Source organism: Solenopsis invicta, chromosome 13, assembly GCF_016802725.1.
Source record: "Solenopsis invicta isolate M01_SB chromosome 13, UNIL_Sinv_3.0, whole genome shotgun sequence".
NCBI lineage: Eukaryota > Metazoa > Arthropoda > Insecta > Hymenoptera > Formicidae > Solenopsis > Solenopsis invicta.
This window is the reverse complement of record NC_052676.1, coordinates 7,021,802-7,039,140: the sequence shown is the minus strand read 5'-3', so window position 1 is coordinate 7,039,140 and position 17,339 is coordinate 7,021,802. Positions and strand designations below refer to the sequence as shown.

At 37.2% G+C, this 17,339-nt stretch overlaps 1 protein-coding gene across 1 annotated transcript in view; it reads right to left on the bottom strand.

The window, feature by feature from the left end:
- Positions 1–17,339, bottom strand: part of LOC105205586 — a 45,606-nt gene that overhangs the window by 10,071 nt on the left and 18,196 nt on the right. The window contains exon 2 of the mRNA XM_011174984.3: positions 6,211–6,301. Coding sequence (XP_011173286.1) covers positions 6,211–6,301 — 91 coding nt within the window. The remainder of the gene's footprint in view (positions 1–6,210; positions 6,302–17,339) is intronic.

Below are 17,339 nucleotides of genomic sequence, written 5' to 3'. Positions count from 1 at the left end.
ACACGACCATCTTTTCTTCATATACATTGAGGGAATACGTATACTTAAAATGATAAAAGCACAAGAGTTACTTTTTGGAGTATAGTATTTTGAAGAAAATATTAAGCTTTTTAGAAATTAAAATTTTTTAATTAAAATGTATATAAATTTAATTATTAATAGAATAAATTAATATAAATAATGCTATTATTTTAATAATCAATATACTAAATTTAATGATTAATAAAATAAATATATAAAAGTATGTAAATTTTTTTATTAAAAAATAACATTTTGTTTACAAAAAATTTTTTAAGACATCTACGATGCTTTAGAAAAATATGTGAATATAATTTTAAAAAACTTCAATTTTAGAGATGCGTTTTATGAATATTTTGCTTGGTACTGTTGTTGAAGTTGACATATAATGCGAACTGTTATGGCACCGCCAATTTGAAGACTTTTGCAATATAAAAAATAAAAAAAAATATATTAAAACATATATATTTTTTTAATGAAAAAAGTCACATTTTTAAAAATCTTACATTTTCTTCCAGGAAAATTCAAAAAAGTGACTTCTTATTTTCTTCTACATGTCTACCTTCCGCCTTAACTTATTTAATTATTAATCTAATCATTTCTTTATCACTCACTTTACAAACATATGTTGATATTATTAAAATTTTTGTAATAATTTTTATATATTGGAATCGTTTACGCGATTATTTGCATCATAAAATAGCATGAAACACAGATTATGTAAATCTTTATGCAAATTATATTCACGTCGCGTAGATTTACGGATAACTAAATTAGAGTGTCATCGGTGTTGTCACGTGCTAAAATGTATGCATGAGAAAGGAACTCCAAAGAGAAACATCTACCTGTTTCACGTTGACTTTAGAATCCAACCGGGCAACTATGTAACTAGTTACAGTAGTGTTTTTCTCTCCCAAAAAGTAACTAGTTACCGTTACACGTCATCAACTTTGAAAAGTAACACATTACAGTTATAGTTACTCAAAAAGTCACTACTTTTCAGTTACTTTTCCGTTAACTTATGTAATATTTATGCATTGCTGTTTTAAATGAGAATTTTACATTTCCAACATTACTAAATTATTTTTTATTCACTTTCTATTCACTAATTATCATTTTTATTCACTATACTAAATCCTTAGTTGTATGTCGCGGATACAAGCACTGAAATCGAACTATTCATTTAGTGAATAATATATTGCGTCCGATGTAGTAAGTAGTTACCCAGGAAACCATAACTAAATTACGGTTACAGATAGGAAGGAACAAAGTTAAGTTACAGTTACTGAAGAAAAGTAACTCTCTAACTGTAACTTTGTTAGAAGTAACGAGTTACTTCCCAATTCAGAATCTAACGTATCTGAAAGGGGAAGAAGAGAAGATGCTTCGAAACGCTCCGAGACACATCGATACCGAGGCTCAGTCTCGCGTCTTCGCAGGAGACAGTTTCAGACGCGGCTCGATCGGAGCATCGTGTTTTCCTCTTCCTGGAAGTGACTGGGGATCATTAATTCTCCGAGCCACATCAATTTCCCGTGAGCGCGAGGAGGGGCGCGAGGCGGGCGCGAGACGTCTGTCTCCCCGGAGGAAGCTGGTAACCAGATGGCACGGAACCGCGCCCGGTTGTTCCTCATTAGGTCGTCACCGGACCTTCGCGCTTCCTCGGTGCTTGCGCGACATCGCTCCCTGGTCGCGCCTACATCTGAAATCCGACGACGGCGCGGGGGTGGGTGGGAGGAGGGAGAGACAGTGGAGAAGATGTGTGAAAACGACGCCGCACAACAACGAGCCGCGCGTTCCATTCAGAAAGCCGGAGGAGTGCGCTTTCGTGTCGGACCACCCAGTGCGGCACCGCGTCGCCCCCAAGGTGATCGTCAGTGGCCCGGTGCCCCCTTCACGCCCCCCTCCCCTCCTTGTGAACGCGTCGCGTGTGATTAGTCGCATGAATGAGATGCCCGCCTTTCGGAGGACTTCCGAGACGTAGGACGCGTTTCATTTCGAGGTTGTATCATATTATGATGAGTGTTTTCCTCTTGAAACAGAAAAGCACTGTACTTCTCTTTGAAGTATTCAAGCTTTAGCTTGACTTTTGAAGCTACCTTAACGACACATGATATCATACGAACATATGTATGATGTTATGATATTGTACGAATATTCAAACGATATTATGAATATACACATTCTAGAATATTCGTACAATATCTTGTGCTATTAGGATAATTAAATGGTTCTTTAATATGCTCTTTAAAAAGCAAATATTCTCGGAAATTTGAGGCAAAGATGCTTTTTTCCGTTTTTTCTTGCCGTACTTTCCCGTTTTTTTTTTGTTTTTTTTTTGAAAAAATAAAAAGACGGAAGATTATTCTTCGATTTCATTTTCTTGAAAAATTGAGAACACTAATGCTAATAGTTTATCAAATTTTAATTAATGTAAACATAATCGTCTAACAAGAATCCTTCGAGAATCCTCGAGTCGAATCTCCTCGTGAATAAAATTTTGTACCGAATATAGGTATATTTCTTTCAGGTCGGTTTCATCGAAACGTATGCTATCATCGATCACGCGTCGGCGGCGGGTCGAAACGTTAATCTCTAGGAGTGCAAGGTGAAGATTCGAAAGTGCCCAGGCCGGGGAGACCGTTACCGCTCCGCCTCCCTCTTTTCGGTTTAATTAATTGGCCGTAACTCAGGAAAACCGTAAATCTCCGATCGCATTTATACAAGCACGCGCCGCTGGGCGAAAGAATGGACCCGTAGGTGGCGATTGTCTCGGGGCCCACGCGACGCCGTGTAGGTGTGCAGAAACCGGCTCGACACGAAAAATGTTCGACCGGCCGAGCAAACTTGACTACTTTGTTGCGCCGATACACCGCCATACTCCTCGCCTCTCTACTCCGCAAAGGAGATGAGGGATGATTTTTTTAAATAAAGACGACATGTATCTCCCTCAGTCGCATCTAAATGTATCCACGGATTTTCAAATTAAAATCTGAAATCAGTATCTTAATAAGGAATAAAAGTAAAAATATTGATTGTGTCTTGATTTACAGACAAATAGCTTTCACAAATATTAATTTTTACAATCTTACTTAACTGAAACTTATTTAAAGATTTATTTCAAAAATTTATGACAGCCACGCTAAAAATTTCTATATGTACGCATGTTGAGGTATTATAGAACCCTAGCGAATCGAAAAATAGAATAAAATTTTTATCTAAAGAGATAGATAATGTTTCTGCTTTGAAAATATGTATTTTTATTTAAACTTAAAGTAGACATGAAAATAAATTATAATAGTGTTGTAAATAAATGTGTGTATAGCCACGATTCAGCCTTCTTAAATCACAAAATTAAAAAGTGAAATTTTTTTACGCGTATCAATTTCGGATTACAAAAGAAGTTTCTTAAATTATATTTTAAAATTGTGTACATTTGAATTTGAAAATTTCGAAAAACTTCTTTCTTCCTTTTGCAACGTAAGAAAAAATTAAAAAACGTCCGTGATTCGATGTGAAATGTTATTAAAAATATTGCTTTAAAATTTCAAATTAATCACACGAACTTACATTATGAATCAAGACACTAGAATTTTTACGTATTGACATGTTTGAATTTTCTCTGATGCACTGTAATGACTCTAATAACTGTATACGACGAAGATTGTATATACTTTTTATAATTATTTGTAATAAAATTGTAAATCAATACAGATACACTAACAAATGAGGATCGAAACGTTTGAATATTGAATGTAATTGTTGACTAAGTTCTAACATGTAATAAAATTCAGCATGTGGCTCATTAACTTTTTTTATTAAGATACTGAATTTTATTTCTCTAAACCTGGAAAAATTGTATTTTAAAAAATGTTAAAATTTTCATATTTATAATTATTAATATATTAATGTGATAATTTCATATCACATTAATCCACATATTAATAATTATTAATATTAAAAATTATATTATAATTATAATGTTATTAAAATTATATTGTATTATAATATTAAATATTATATTACATTCTTGTTAATTGCTTTAACAAAGAGAGAGTCAGTACCTTTTCCATCAGTAAATTAATCGTCCAATAATCTTTACTTGCTCCATCGCAATATATTCCAACAAAGAAGAAGATATTTCTTATAAAAAGTATGATAAGCGACAGATCGAAAATGGCGAGGAGAGAAGTTAGTAGCTGGTTTCATGTCGTCCGGTCTGTGGCACGACATCATCAATCATATCATGAGGAACACCGTCGGGAAAAATGAAGAGTGCGAGTAGCACGCAAGGAACAACAGTAGGTCCAGAGGGATAAGAAGAACTTTCGAAAGTTTCGAGCCGAAGAGAAATATTGTATCACGTGTCTAACGGACCACACGTGATTTCGTCGACGTCCCCAATATTCACGAACATTAATAATATAAAGAGCCAGCTTTTTGTTACATGTCCTCCGATGAATCGGGTTTTTGTGCTTATTAACTTGAATTAAGAAATAAATGGCCAACAGAATGTATTCCGCATAAAAATGGGAGTACATTTGACATAGTCGATTTATTGCCAGGTTACATCTTTCCTTAGAAACATCATCATGAAATATGTAGAAGTAGAATTTATGAAGCAAGAGTGTGTAAAGAATTGTTAATTTAGCAAATTAAAAACTGCAATCTCGCGTCGATATAAAGAATCAAATCGAGTCGCGCAGTACAGAGAGCATGTGTTTTACAACTGGGAGAGAATGAAATGACAAGACAGATCTATCGGGACCCCAACAAAGTTCAGTCGAGGCGTGAGCCACATCGACGATCTCATCGAGGGGGGGCCCTGACGGGCACGCCACGGGGTTCTTGCTACCCGCCAACTTTACAAACCTCTTTACAGATCGTTATTCGTCCGATCACGGGGCCACACATAAATCGGGATCCGAATGAAGAGCGAGAGGGTGGGAAGACGCCGGTACACGCGGTCGGCACGTACGTATTGCGAATACATCGGATCACGTGTTCGCGAGGATAACGCCTCGCACTCCGACGGAGTGGAAAACTTATTCCGATCGGCCGCAGGTCAAGGTTGTCGTAAATATGATCCGCGGGCACCTGCTGGGCACTTCCCCCGACCTCGAAGGAGGGCCCCGTCGCGCCCTTTGCGTGGCGGATTCCAGCGGACGAAGCGTGAAAGACGGGATACGGCGAGGCGAGAACGGGAGCGCAGCGGGTCGGCGCCTCCACGGAATCAGAAGAGGAAATGCGGCCTCTTTGCAATAAGAATTTTAAAAATTCGCGGTTACATTATATTCTGCGCGTTCGAGTTCTAGAAAACCGAAAAGGAAAGCAATGACCAAGAACCAAATAATGTACGCATAACTTGAAAAGATCCGTAAATAACATTTCATATAAGAGCAAAGTAGTGCAATCTATTTATTGGCAACTATTGTTATCATGTTGTCATGATAATGACAGAATTGTTTGCTGAATTAAACGTTTGCTTGCATGTTGTCAAAATAATATTCTTTACTTTTGATATTAAGCAAAGTTGTCATAATTGTGTCGAAATATTGCCATAATCATACATTTTTTGCCACAATTGTTACTACAAAGATATTGCAAAACTGACGTATTTTTAAATATATTTATCTATAATATATATAAAAATATAAAATAAATCTTATTTTAAATAAATTTAGATAATAAATACTATTAACCGTTTTTTTTATATTTTTTATAGCAAATACTTATTTCAAACAGTATTTTTTATATTTACATCTTACAAATAAATACTTTTATTAGTATTTTCTATTTTAACTAAAATTTCATTTCCTCCCAGTTGTAAAACACATGTTCTCTGTACTGCGCGATTTGATTCTTTATATCGACTTAACTTTTTTTTTTTCAACGCTGATAGAAACGCCGCCGTTATTAATTCTCAATTGAGTTTGCTGTTTCTCCGACGTAGAACTTGCGCGCCGTTCGTTCGGTATAACGCAGATACATTTCGTCGCAGGAAATGTTAGATCGCGGATCGGCGTCGTGACGGTTCACTTGATGCCCGCCGGACGTATAATGCGTTCACCGCCGGGTAAAACCAAATGGACTCATAAAAGTACAACGTAAAAAAGCGAGGAACGCCCACCGTACGCCTCGCTCGCCAGCAAACGTTTCTTACGATCATTATTCATAAAATGTTGAACGAACCTCCGTCGTATCTCCCTCCTTTTTTAGTCCATCGCCGAGGTCAGCCGCCGTGACGCATGACTCTCGTGAATTTTCCACTTGCTTCCGTACCCTGGAATTTGGAAAACTTCGAATTAGCAATTCAATCAGCAGGAACAAACGTGAGGATACTTTTATTTGTTGCTAGGTAGCAAAGTGGATACCGACCGCACGGTTTAATAAGAGAAAGTGAGAATACGAATATTACTTGATATTTCATGTTTGCATTATTTAATTCATAAAATTGTACGTATATTTACAATTGCATTTATATTATAAATTGTATGCATTTATACAAAATATAAACATGAATTATATATATTATGTATTATGAATTATATATATATATCAAATGCATTTATACAAAATATAAACATGAATTATATATATTATGTATTATGAATTATATATATATATCAAAATTGTGATATAAACGCGAATGTGCCATCTACTATGAAGGAAAAGGTTTGTTAAAATAACAATAAGAACTTTATTAATTCTAAAGATGTATATTCATAGAGCACAAAATACAATATAACAGCAACATTGTAACATTTCAGCGACATCGCAGAAATATTTCGAAATTGCTGCAACATTGCGAGAATGTTGTGTGTCATAATATGTTGAATAGCTGTAATATATGACATTCAATTATTTATATTAAAGTGACAAAATTTCCCAACTAAATGAAAATTATCGGTTAAAACTAATAATAATATTTGTTATAATAGTACAAATTAATACAACAAAATAACTTTCTGAAAATTGATCGAATATATAGATTAAAATTTTTAACAAAACGTACTATCTAACTGTAAGAAATAGTTTGGTTATCAATGCAAATCTTTTTTTATATGAAAGAAATATATTTTTTAAACTAGAAGAAATAAATTATTTTTTACATTTCTGTCAATATTTTTTTTAGATTAAAAAGTTATTAGTTTGAATTAAATAAATAATTTAAAAAAAATTTATTTACTTTAAAAAAAAAAGGTATTAACGTCATTTATTAAAATCAAATAAATTTTTATTTACTTTTAAAGTATTTCTACTTTACCTTAAAAACAAGTCAAGTCAAAGAAACAATATCATTAATTTAAATATAAATTTTTTTGGGCGTAATAAAGAAAAGTTGTTACGTTAGTAATTTTCATTTAAAAAAATTTATTTAATAAACGTACTGATAATTGTTTTAAGGCGTAATTTTTTAATTGAAGTATCAAAATTTCTCTATTATAAAACTGCTATTGAACACGGCAAGTTTGTTTGATGATATTTTGAAAAACATCCACTAATTAAAACAATGATCCTTGATGAATACTCCACTGCTTTACCATTTTTACCGCTCGAGTCAGAATATATCGAATATTGCTTAAATCGAATATTGCAATGTCGGGAACTTCGACGAAAATAGAATCCGTAGAAAAATAAATTATTTGTCATTGAATTGATTCGCTTATTTCACTTGATATACAGTTATATTCAGGCGACTATATAGAATACTCCATAAGCGAAAGTACGGATTGTTATCGATGATAACAAGGTACTTGAAGAATTCGTGAGATATAATAAGAAAACCAGCTTTTCCTCCAAAACTCTGCTCCGGAATTATCTGCTCGAAAGGAAACTGACATAATTCCGATATCTATATGGCGATATTTCGATATAAACAGATGTAAAGATATAATATAAATATGAATATAAGTTATTGTATATAATACATAATACGTATGTATTATATAATTATATTATACCATATATAAAAATATAGAAAATAGATATACAGTTCAACACAAGATAAATATGTTAGAAAATATAATAAATATTACGTAAAAAGTTAACAATAAAATGTAACACTTGTACAAAGTTTGGAAACAAAATGTACAAACATATTTCTTTAGTACAATTAACATTTATGATATGTTGACACGTACATTTTATTCATTTATCTTAAATTTTACGTTTTAAAACTACATTATTTTTATGTTACTTGTCTAATCGCTTATAAATCGTGTTATTTAAAAAAATGTTAAATATTAATTTAATACAAAATAACACAATCACATTCTGTTAAATTAACGTTCGGTTATGTTGAAAATTTAACACAAACATTTTAACGAGGACCGATTTTAACATAAATACAAAATATTATTTACTGTGCGTTTGTCAAAGACTCACATTCTTGTTACGATATTTGCGAAAAGTCGATGAGATGAACAAATAAGGATCTGGAAGGAGCTATTAGATTATTCAACTTCCTTCTCCTCTATTATCCGTTCTTGTTATGTCTACGTGATCACCGGAGGGTTAACGTCAGTGGAAGTGACCTCGGCAGCACGTGTGCCCTGATCGAGCATTTTTGCGGTCCGCCACAAAGGGCCCGAAACGGACTACCGCGTGATGATCCTGGCGCCAGCTCATTGCGTGGGTGACACGTGATACGTCTGCGGGGGTGTGAACCCCGTTGGTTCTCCCGTTGGCTCCTCTCGTGCTCTCACCCAGCCTCTTTCTTGCAACGTCTCCTGCCCTTAGGGACGCTAATGACGCGTGGCGGAAAGGAAAGCAGGGCGTGCCACGGAATCCGAGCTATTTTCAAAAGACGCCGTTCGAGTAAACGGAGGACACGGAAAGGAGACCTTTCGTCTGGACGGCCGTGACTAATCATTTGTTACCGGTGTTGTCGCGATTCTCCCCGAGCAACACCACGAGAGCACCAAGACGAACGAAACGGGGTGTGAGGTGTGAATAATTAAACCGGTAAGGCGATACATGCGCTCGACAATTGGATTGTTCATCTAGCGGTTGTTGAAGTGAGTCACAATGACACAGGTGACAACGTCAGTCACTTTTTCTCGTTTATGCAAATGTATTTATAGGCGTAAAATAAATGTCAAATATGAGAATATCTTTTTTTTTTTTATAGTAGAACCCCCATCCCCCTTCCTGCTTTCAGTGTACACATAAATTTCGGTTTATTATTATTCTTATATTTAGAATAAATGTTTATTTGATATTACAACCATGATTTACTAGTTCTTCGATTTTCAATCAAAGTTTATGACTTTTTAAATAAATTTCCAGCAGGATTAATGATCCAATAGGATTGTTTTCTGGAATTTTTATTTCGTGATTCTTCTATGATAAGCTACAATAGATTTAATAATCTTTCTTCAGAAATGTTAATATTTTATTAAGATACTTTGGATAGTAATGACCGATCTTTGGCAATTTCAAACCGGAGCCATCGATTTTTGGCATTATTAAAAAACCATTATACGAATGATGAATAACTACTACACTTCGGGACATCGTCGATAGAGGACTATGTCGACAATCGTAAAAAAGATTCGACACAGTGAATTAGAATTATACGCATTTTAAATTTCCGTAATAAGTTCCTTAAGATGCTTATAAAATTATTATTTGTAACAATCAAATTAATTTAGAAATCATTACTAGTTTCAATTTACGATTGCGTTTTAAGTCTGACAACTATATCGGCACAAATGATTATCAGACTAGAACTGAATAATATATTTAACAATTGATATAAAAATATTATTCAAGAGAAAATGACACTTTCTCTTATTTCTTGTATTAAAATTAACACACCTGCGAAAAGCTCAACAGCCTTTGCCTGCTTCTAGTTCGAGGTCTTATGTGCCTTTCTGCTGCGGGCTAAGGTATTTTTAGTATCCACGAACTTTTTGTGGACCTTCGTGATTTTCGATATTTTATTTGAGGGGAAAAAATCCTCAAATTTTTTTCGAATCAATCTATTGTTAGATCAAAAGTATTACAAGATTTCCATAGAGAAGGAGGGTCTATAAGGGTCGATTCTAGCCCCTTGCAAATTTTCTCCAAACTTATGAAAATCTATATTTTGAAGTCAACTATATTCAATTTGAATTATTTGAAATAGAAAATAATTGACTTCAAGATAAAGATTTTCATAAGTTTAGACAAAATTTGTAGGCAGCCAGGATTGGCTCTTACAGATCCTCTTCCTTTTCATTATCTAATCTAAATCTGTCTAAGAAAATTAATAGGACAGCATCAACTTCTTTTACTCTATAATTAAGATGTCTTTTTATTAAAATATAAAATATTCCACTCCCAATAATAACGATTGTCCTTACAATTCTGTTTTATAACATGGAAGATAATAGCATTACATCCAAAAATCGTTTCCGCGAGTTCCCATCTTTTTCTAATTTTAAGAATTAGTTAAACCGAGATTAAAGTCATTGGCAGATTAACTTTAATTTCGATTTAACTGATTTTTAATAGAAATATATGTAAACATGGGTGTTGTGTGAGCATATAAAATGTTTTTTTCTGCAATAAGAGCCAGCTGAGATCGATCTAATTTGAATGAGATAGAAGGTGGCTATTCGCCAACATTCACGTTAGATCGCTACCCGTCCATTCTCTCCCCAGTGCGAGCAGCAAATCTCCGTGTAGCAGATTTGACAAGGTACTTTCGTCCGACAATGACGTGATGATTCCCTCGGCGCGCGATTGATCGTTCATCAATGAACTCCATTTATCTTCACGAAGATAATAATCCTCATCGTGGACCGGGGCCCCCTCGTGTCCCAGGTGCGCGACGAAACCGGAGCCCGTAAGCAGCATCCTTTTGTTGCAGCGTCCGTCGCGTCGGTGGCGATAGATATTAGAGGGTTCGAGAAAGAAGGTGGAACACGAATGTCGGATTCTGGGAACTATAGAAATCTCAAAGTGATCTCTGTTTAGTGTATTCCTCTTAATATCGCGTACACAATCTAAGTGTTGTCTAATTTACTTCCACGGCGAGGCGGAATAACCTCCCGGTATCTCCCTCTTATCGTCTCCCTCATCGCCCGACAGCCTCGCTCCAACTTCCCTCTCCCTCCTCGCTGCGTCCCAGACGCGCGTGTGCGCGACGCGGCGCGCTGGACAGAAAATAATAAAAAGTCGTCGTCACGACTGGCCATAAATCCCGGGCGTCACGTAGCGACTCGGGTTGCTTGGTCTCTGAAGGAACCATTACTTTCGTAGCATCATCCCCAAGGGCTGCTCGGAGGAGGTAGCAAAAATGGCGTAATAAAATCCTTCTCTTAACGCCCATATACATATGTATGCGTACATACACTCTTCTTCTTAAAAAAAAATATATATATATATATTTATTGTATTTAATTATTTTTTTTTATTAATTTATATATAGATATCTCTTTTTCTTTTCGCGAAGCAATATATGTTCAATGTATATATGTATAGCACCTCGGGGGAAGAAAAACGAAGCGATGGCAGGAGAAAAGGGAAAGAGGCACTAAAAATAAAAAGAGAGGGCGAGTTCGATACAGGGGTTGGGGCGAGCCGAGTTTCGCGTAACGAAGGTAATTTCACTCTTCGTAAGGAAGGTTAGCTTCGACGAGCGGAGAGGAGAGAAAGGGGGGAAAGAGGGGGTGAGAACCGGTGGAAACGGGGTGGAACCGGGCGAGCGAGTGAGAGTTGCGAGGGTTGCGATGGGGAGGGAGTGGGGGAAGAGGCTATTCTGACAAAGCAGAGGGCTCAGCAGGCTGTGTCGAGTTTCTCGGGATAAAAGGAAACTTCTGCAACATAACAAACTGCGAGAGGAAAATGGCGGAAAAGCTTAGGCGCGTCGGGGGTGGAAGAGTCGCGTGGAGTTGCCGTTATGGAACGATAAATTGACTTTATGGACGATAAGATGGCGCGTATGACATCACGTGGTAAACCTCATAGGACACTTGATTTTAATCTTGTAATTAATTGTCTTTCTAATTCGTAATCTTTTGATTATTGATATTCGCAATATTTTTGCTATCGCGATAACGTTCACGTGGTGATTTATGGAGCAGCAATTATGTAGACAACTCGGTGGTGAAACACGCTGTCGAACGACCCTTCGACGTCGGCAGTCACGTATTTATAAACACACGTCACCCCGCATTAACCGTCGGCGTACCTTTTGTGTACGCCGAAAGCTTAACATAACACAAAACGCAATAAACCAGAACCTGGGAGCGAGATGCGTGCTGCGTGGAGAGAAAGAGAGAAGGAGAGGAGGGGAACAAGCAAGAAACATTCACGTTTTGCCGAGGTTAACGCGTGGACCTAATACGATCACTTCCGCTATTTATGTTAAGCGTTCACCGGTGCAGTGGCAAATGATTTTTGTATGTGTCTAAAATACAGCGAAATGGAACGGAGAGGGTGCAGAGAGCGAGATGATGCCGTCAATACTGGATTGCTAGAGCTATTTCGAAATTTGTAGAAAATTTTCGTCATATCTTGAGATTTTGTTTATAAAGTAATACAAAGCTATCGAAACAGATCGTAAAGTAATTGCAGTAAAAGATTTTAAATTTCATTGATTTAATGTTTTTAAAAAATAAAATAAAACTCAAAAAATAAATTTTTATTTGAAGCTTACGGCATTAAAAAATTTTTTTAATTTTGATATTTCTAATAATCGTATTTTTAAAAAGCAATCATTTTCGAACTTTCAAAGACAAAATTGTTCAGCAGAGAAAGAAGAAAATTATGTATTTTAAAATCAATTATTTTTTTACAGCAATATTAAATGTAACAATAAATTAATTTAGAGCCAATCGCAAATTGTTTGTTTCAAATCCTTTAAAAGTAATGGTGATATTAATTTTGTTACGTTCATGAAAAAACAGACAACCAGTTTTCTATATTAAAGTAGCGAAGCTTTATAAAATTAACAATTGTAATTAATCATATTTATTAAAGTAACACAAAAAATTTATTAATGCAGCGAAACAACTTTTTGGGAAAATCAATCAAAAAAGTGGATTAAAATTTTTAACAAAACTACTAGTTAAGATGGCGCATACTTTTCTAGTGAGAAAAATTCGTTGCGTTAAAAATTTTCGTTGTAGCAAAAAATTAATTGCTCTAACAATTCATTCATTGTTTTCAGACAGAATTTCTTTATTAAACTATCAAATCTCTTTAATTATGAGTATTGAATTCGCGCAGCAAACTATAATAGCTTTGCTGAATCGTCCAATCTACTTTTTTTCCATGTTGGATTCCTAAAATCTATCCCTGGGATTTTTTATCTGTGTTATTTTTCGAATTTCATTTTTTCCCCTTTTATTTTATGTGAATTCAATTTGCATCGTTTTTTCTGATTGAAGGACGGTGTATTTAGTATACAATCACACATAATACGTAATTCAAAAAATTGTCTTGTCGTTTTATTGTGAGGATATTATATATTAATATTTCCAAGGTTTGACTGTACGAAGAGGCAATTAATTTTTATTAAATTCCAGAAAGTCGAAATTTCGAATTTTATGAGTGTAATAAAAAATATGAAGCACTTCAATTTCTCTCTCTCTCTCTCTCTCTCTCTTCATTTTTTTAATTTCAAAAGTTAGCCTTTTTTTGCGAGCGTGTCTTCAATCGAAAATCCTATAGAGCGAGGCACGCAATCGGTCACGAAGAAGAGGGTCGGTGCTTGAAGAGGACGGTAGTCGGGGATTTCATCCCCGAGTGCTGGTCGCCGTCGCACCCCAATTAGAGAGGAACTTCGCCGACGGGGTTCAACTCCCGTCCGCCTCTCTTTCCTTCCCACGCGCCTCTTCTCCCGTTCTCTCCTTCTGTCCTTCCGCTTACGCCGCGGTGACGTCGACGCTCTCGATTTCACTCAAAGCCGACGCTAACGAGCACATGGAAGTCACGTGGAAATACGACGTGAAAAATGTAGGTGGGGAACGACGTATTCATCCCCGCCGCGGAAAAGCCGCCGGCGGTCACGTGAATCTGACAGGTGAGCGCGACAGCGACACATTTATCTGGCGTCGCGATTGGTCTCGCCAATCCAAATAAAAAACTATCTGAAGAACTATCAGAATTATTGTTACAAGGATTTCTCAACGATTTCGTGCGGTGCTTCGAAACGATGATAGAAATAAATCAACGAGAATTTACTGAAAATATATGAAAGGAGCAATTTCAATTGCTTAATTAAAAAATATTCATCGAGACTTTGATAGAAAGAAATCGATGCAGCATTGATTGTACTATTTTTGAAGAATAATGAACATGAACTCTTTGGACTTTGTATAAAAAGGTACAATAGCTATTTACGATCGCAAGTCCAAGATACAGGTTTATCTATTACGCGCGGATCAAATTGCTCGCTTCGATGAAAAAGGAGCGCGAAGAAAAAGATAGAAAGAAAGAGGGAGGGAGAAAGGGAAGCACGGGGAGAACCGAGAAAGAGAGAATCGTGAAGAGCATATGTTAGGGGTTTTCGCCGTCCCCTTGGGGGTTGCGGGTAGAGTGGCCTACCCCCCAATTACTGGCTCCCCTCTGGCCTCGTCTTCGCTATGTTAGGTGGGACTCGACCCTCCAGAAACTACTTCATTACGCAGACAGCCGTGTTGACTTGTATTGTGCCCCTGCTCCACGAGGGACCCCCTTCAAATAATATCTGTGACGAATCGCTTGCACTTCCCTCGCGCCCCTTTCACGCTCCTCGTTTTTACACCGTTGCTATCTGGTCCTTCGTTTCGCCGATTTATCCCGAGGTTGAAGCATGCTTATGTAGATTTCGTAAGGCTCTTACGATCAAATTTTTAGAAAAAAAAAACATTTATTTATCGCGTTATATTCGGCACGCATGTCTAAAAGATGTTTCTTTCCGCGTCCTTTAGACGTGCATGAAAGAAAGTTTTTAAGATATTTTTTCAATATCTTTTAAACATGTTTAACGTCTAAGAAGTTTTTATGGATTTAAATTTGAAAACTTGTAAAATATTCAGATTTAACAACTGAACATAGCTAGTATAACTTATTTTTGCATAAACAATCTTGTAATGTAAAAAGTTATTACTATCCTTCATGCATAAATTTCGACAATATTTGGTTTCACATTGTGCAATATTAATACAAATGTAATGGCTTAACAGAGTAGGATAGCATTGCTATAATCAATGGAATAATTAAATTCCATTTAAATCCACTACTGCGCGATTGCATTTCCTCGCAATCCATCAAGTACGTGCCACCAAATGGCTGCAAAAATCGCTTGTTTATCCCTCTTCCGATATCGAGCCGGCGAATCGTGAGCCGCATTATGCCACCCTCGTGGATTTAACGCCAAAGAGAGACAGAGAGGCGAACAGACAGAGAATGGGAGAGAATGCTGGGCATTTGTCCCTGCGCGGCCCCAACCCTTCCCCGGTTCCGATCGTCGCCATATGAAGACATTAAGCGAATTTATGGTAGCCGCAATCAGCTGTACACCCCACGTACAGCCTTTTTTTCTGACGGACGTCCATTGGGAGGTCATGATCCTCGATTGTCGCGCGTTTAGATCCCGCTCCGTGTCCCACCAGCGGCGCAATCACGTTCGCCATCGACTTAATTGTGTGCGGGGATAAAAATCTGGCGGCGATTAATATACCCGATTAATACACGGATCTCGCATGTCTCCGATTGAGATTAAACTACGGACAAAGAATAAAAATAACTGTAGCCGTTTGGAGAAAGATAGATCAATATACGGAAGAACAGAGATTCGCTGGCAGGAATTGTGCCCGAGAAAATGGGAAGCGATAGCCATCGCGCCACCTGTTCAGTTTCCAAACAAAACGCAGCTCCGAACGCGCGGATAAAATCCCTCGAGCTGCGCAAACGGATAACGTTACGCGCTGCCTCTGTCCGAGTCAAATCCTCACAAAATGGTGCCGAACGGCACGAGCAAACAACGGGGGCCCGATAAACGCTACCAGCGGCACCCGTCTTAGCGCCACTAGATTAGGCGAGAGCGACTAAGTATTTAATCAAACATAGTTTGATCCGCCATGCAAACATTGGCACAAAGGGGCTGTTGTGCTTGGGGAACGATTGATGGTGCGAACAGCTTGGGTTCGAGTCATGCCGATATAACGAATTATAGTCACTTTCGTGGCAAAGAAGCTCGAGTGGATAACTTTTACTTTATATTTTTATTTTGTAGATGAAGATTTACAATCATCTCGCATGTGTATCTCGACCCATACAGCACAGAAAGACTTGCGGCAACATTGCAGAAATATTTCGTGAGTTTGCAACATTGCAGCAATGGCAAAATGTCCGTCTTTAGAAATATTGCTATACAATATTGAAGCAACGTTGCAATATAATATTTTACTTGCCATTAGATAAAGAAATTTATAATTTGTAGGAATATCGTAGATCTCTAAATTAATTTTTTACTGATGAACACAGAAGAACAAAAATTTTACTGACAAAATACGTCATTTACTTTGGTTTTCGAACACAATTTTGAGAATTGAAAAATCTCACAATGCTGCGTGCTTTTTATTGTATGAGTTTTTTAATTACGAGAAGTAGATTTTAATTCCGCTGCGTCCATCTGGTGGCGGTAACACGTACTGCTTCGCAGGTGAAGTAGCACAAAACCTTGCAGCAATGCTGGGAAGCGAAATATTGGTTCGAGCACGATGTACTTCGACGCGATATCCGTCGCGTTTGTAATCTCGTGGCCATGATATCTCGAGACTCCTTTCTTCGCGTCCGTCTCTACGAGACGATGAAAAATGCGTACGTCGCCCATCGCGGAGATAGAGGGGGAGAGAAGAGGAAGAAAGGGAGAGCGACCATCAATCATCGCTCGACGATTCGGAATTTCGCGAGGCGCGCACCGATTCGCGGCGCGTCCCAATATATAATTAGACCAAGAAAGGACTCAATCCCGTAGAGAGAGAGACGGGGTTCCGCGTTAATGTGGCGCGAGAGGTAGCGCGAGACACCCCGCTGATTAATGATCCGCAATCAGAGCCAAAGGTGGAGGTTCGGCGCAGCGCGGCGGCTCGTAAAGGCGGCGTTTAACGTCGCGCGCATCGCCTCATCATCCCCTCGCTATAAATCAATTTAAGCGTACGCCGAACTCTTCCTTTTCGACTAGTTCCGACTAGCTCGAGCGCGTAGGAAACGTTCGGCGCGTTTATCGCCGCCTGGGAACGAGCCCTACCAGGATTGTTCTCTATTCAAAGGAACCGAACGCGCTCTCCGTCTCTCGTAGTTCCCGCTCGCTGTCGGACGTGTCCGCGATTGTGTCTGCA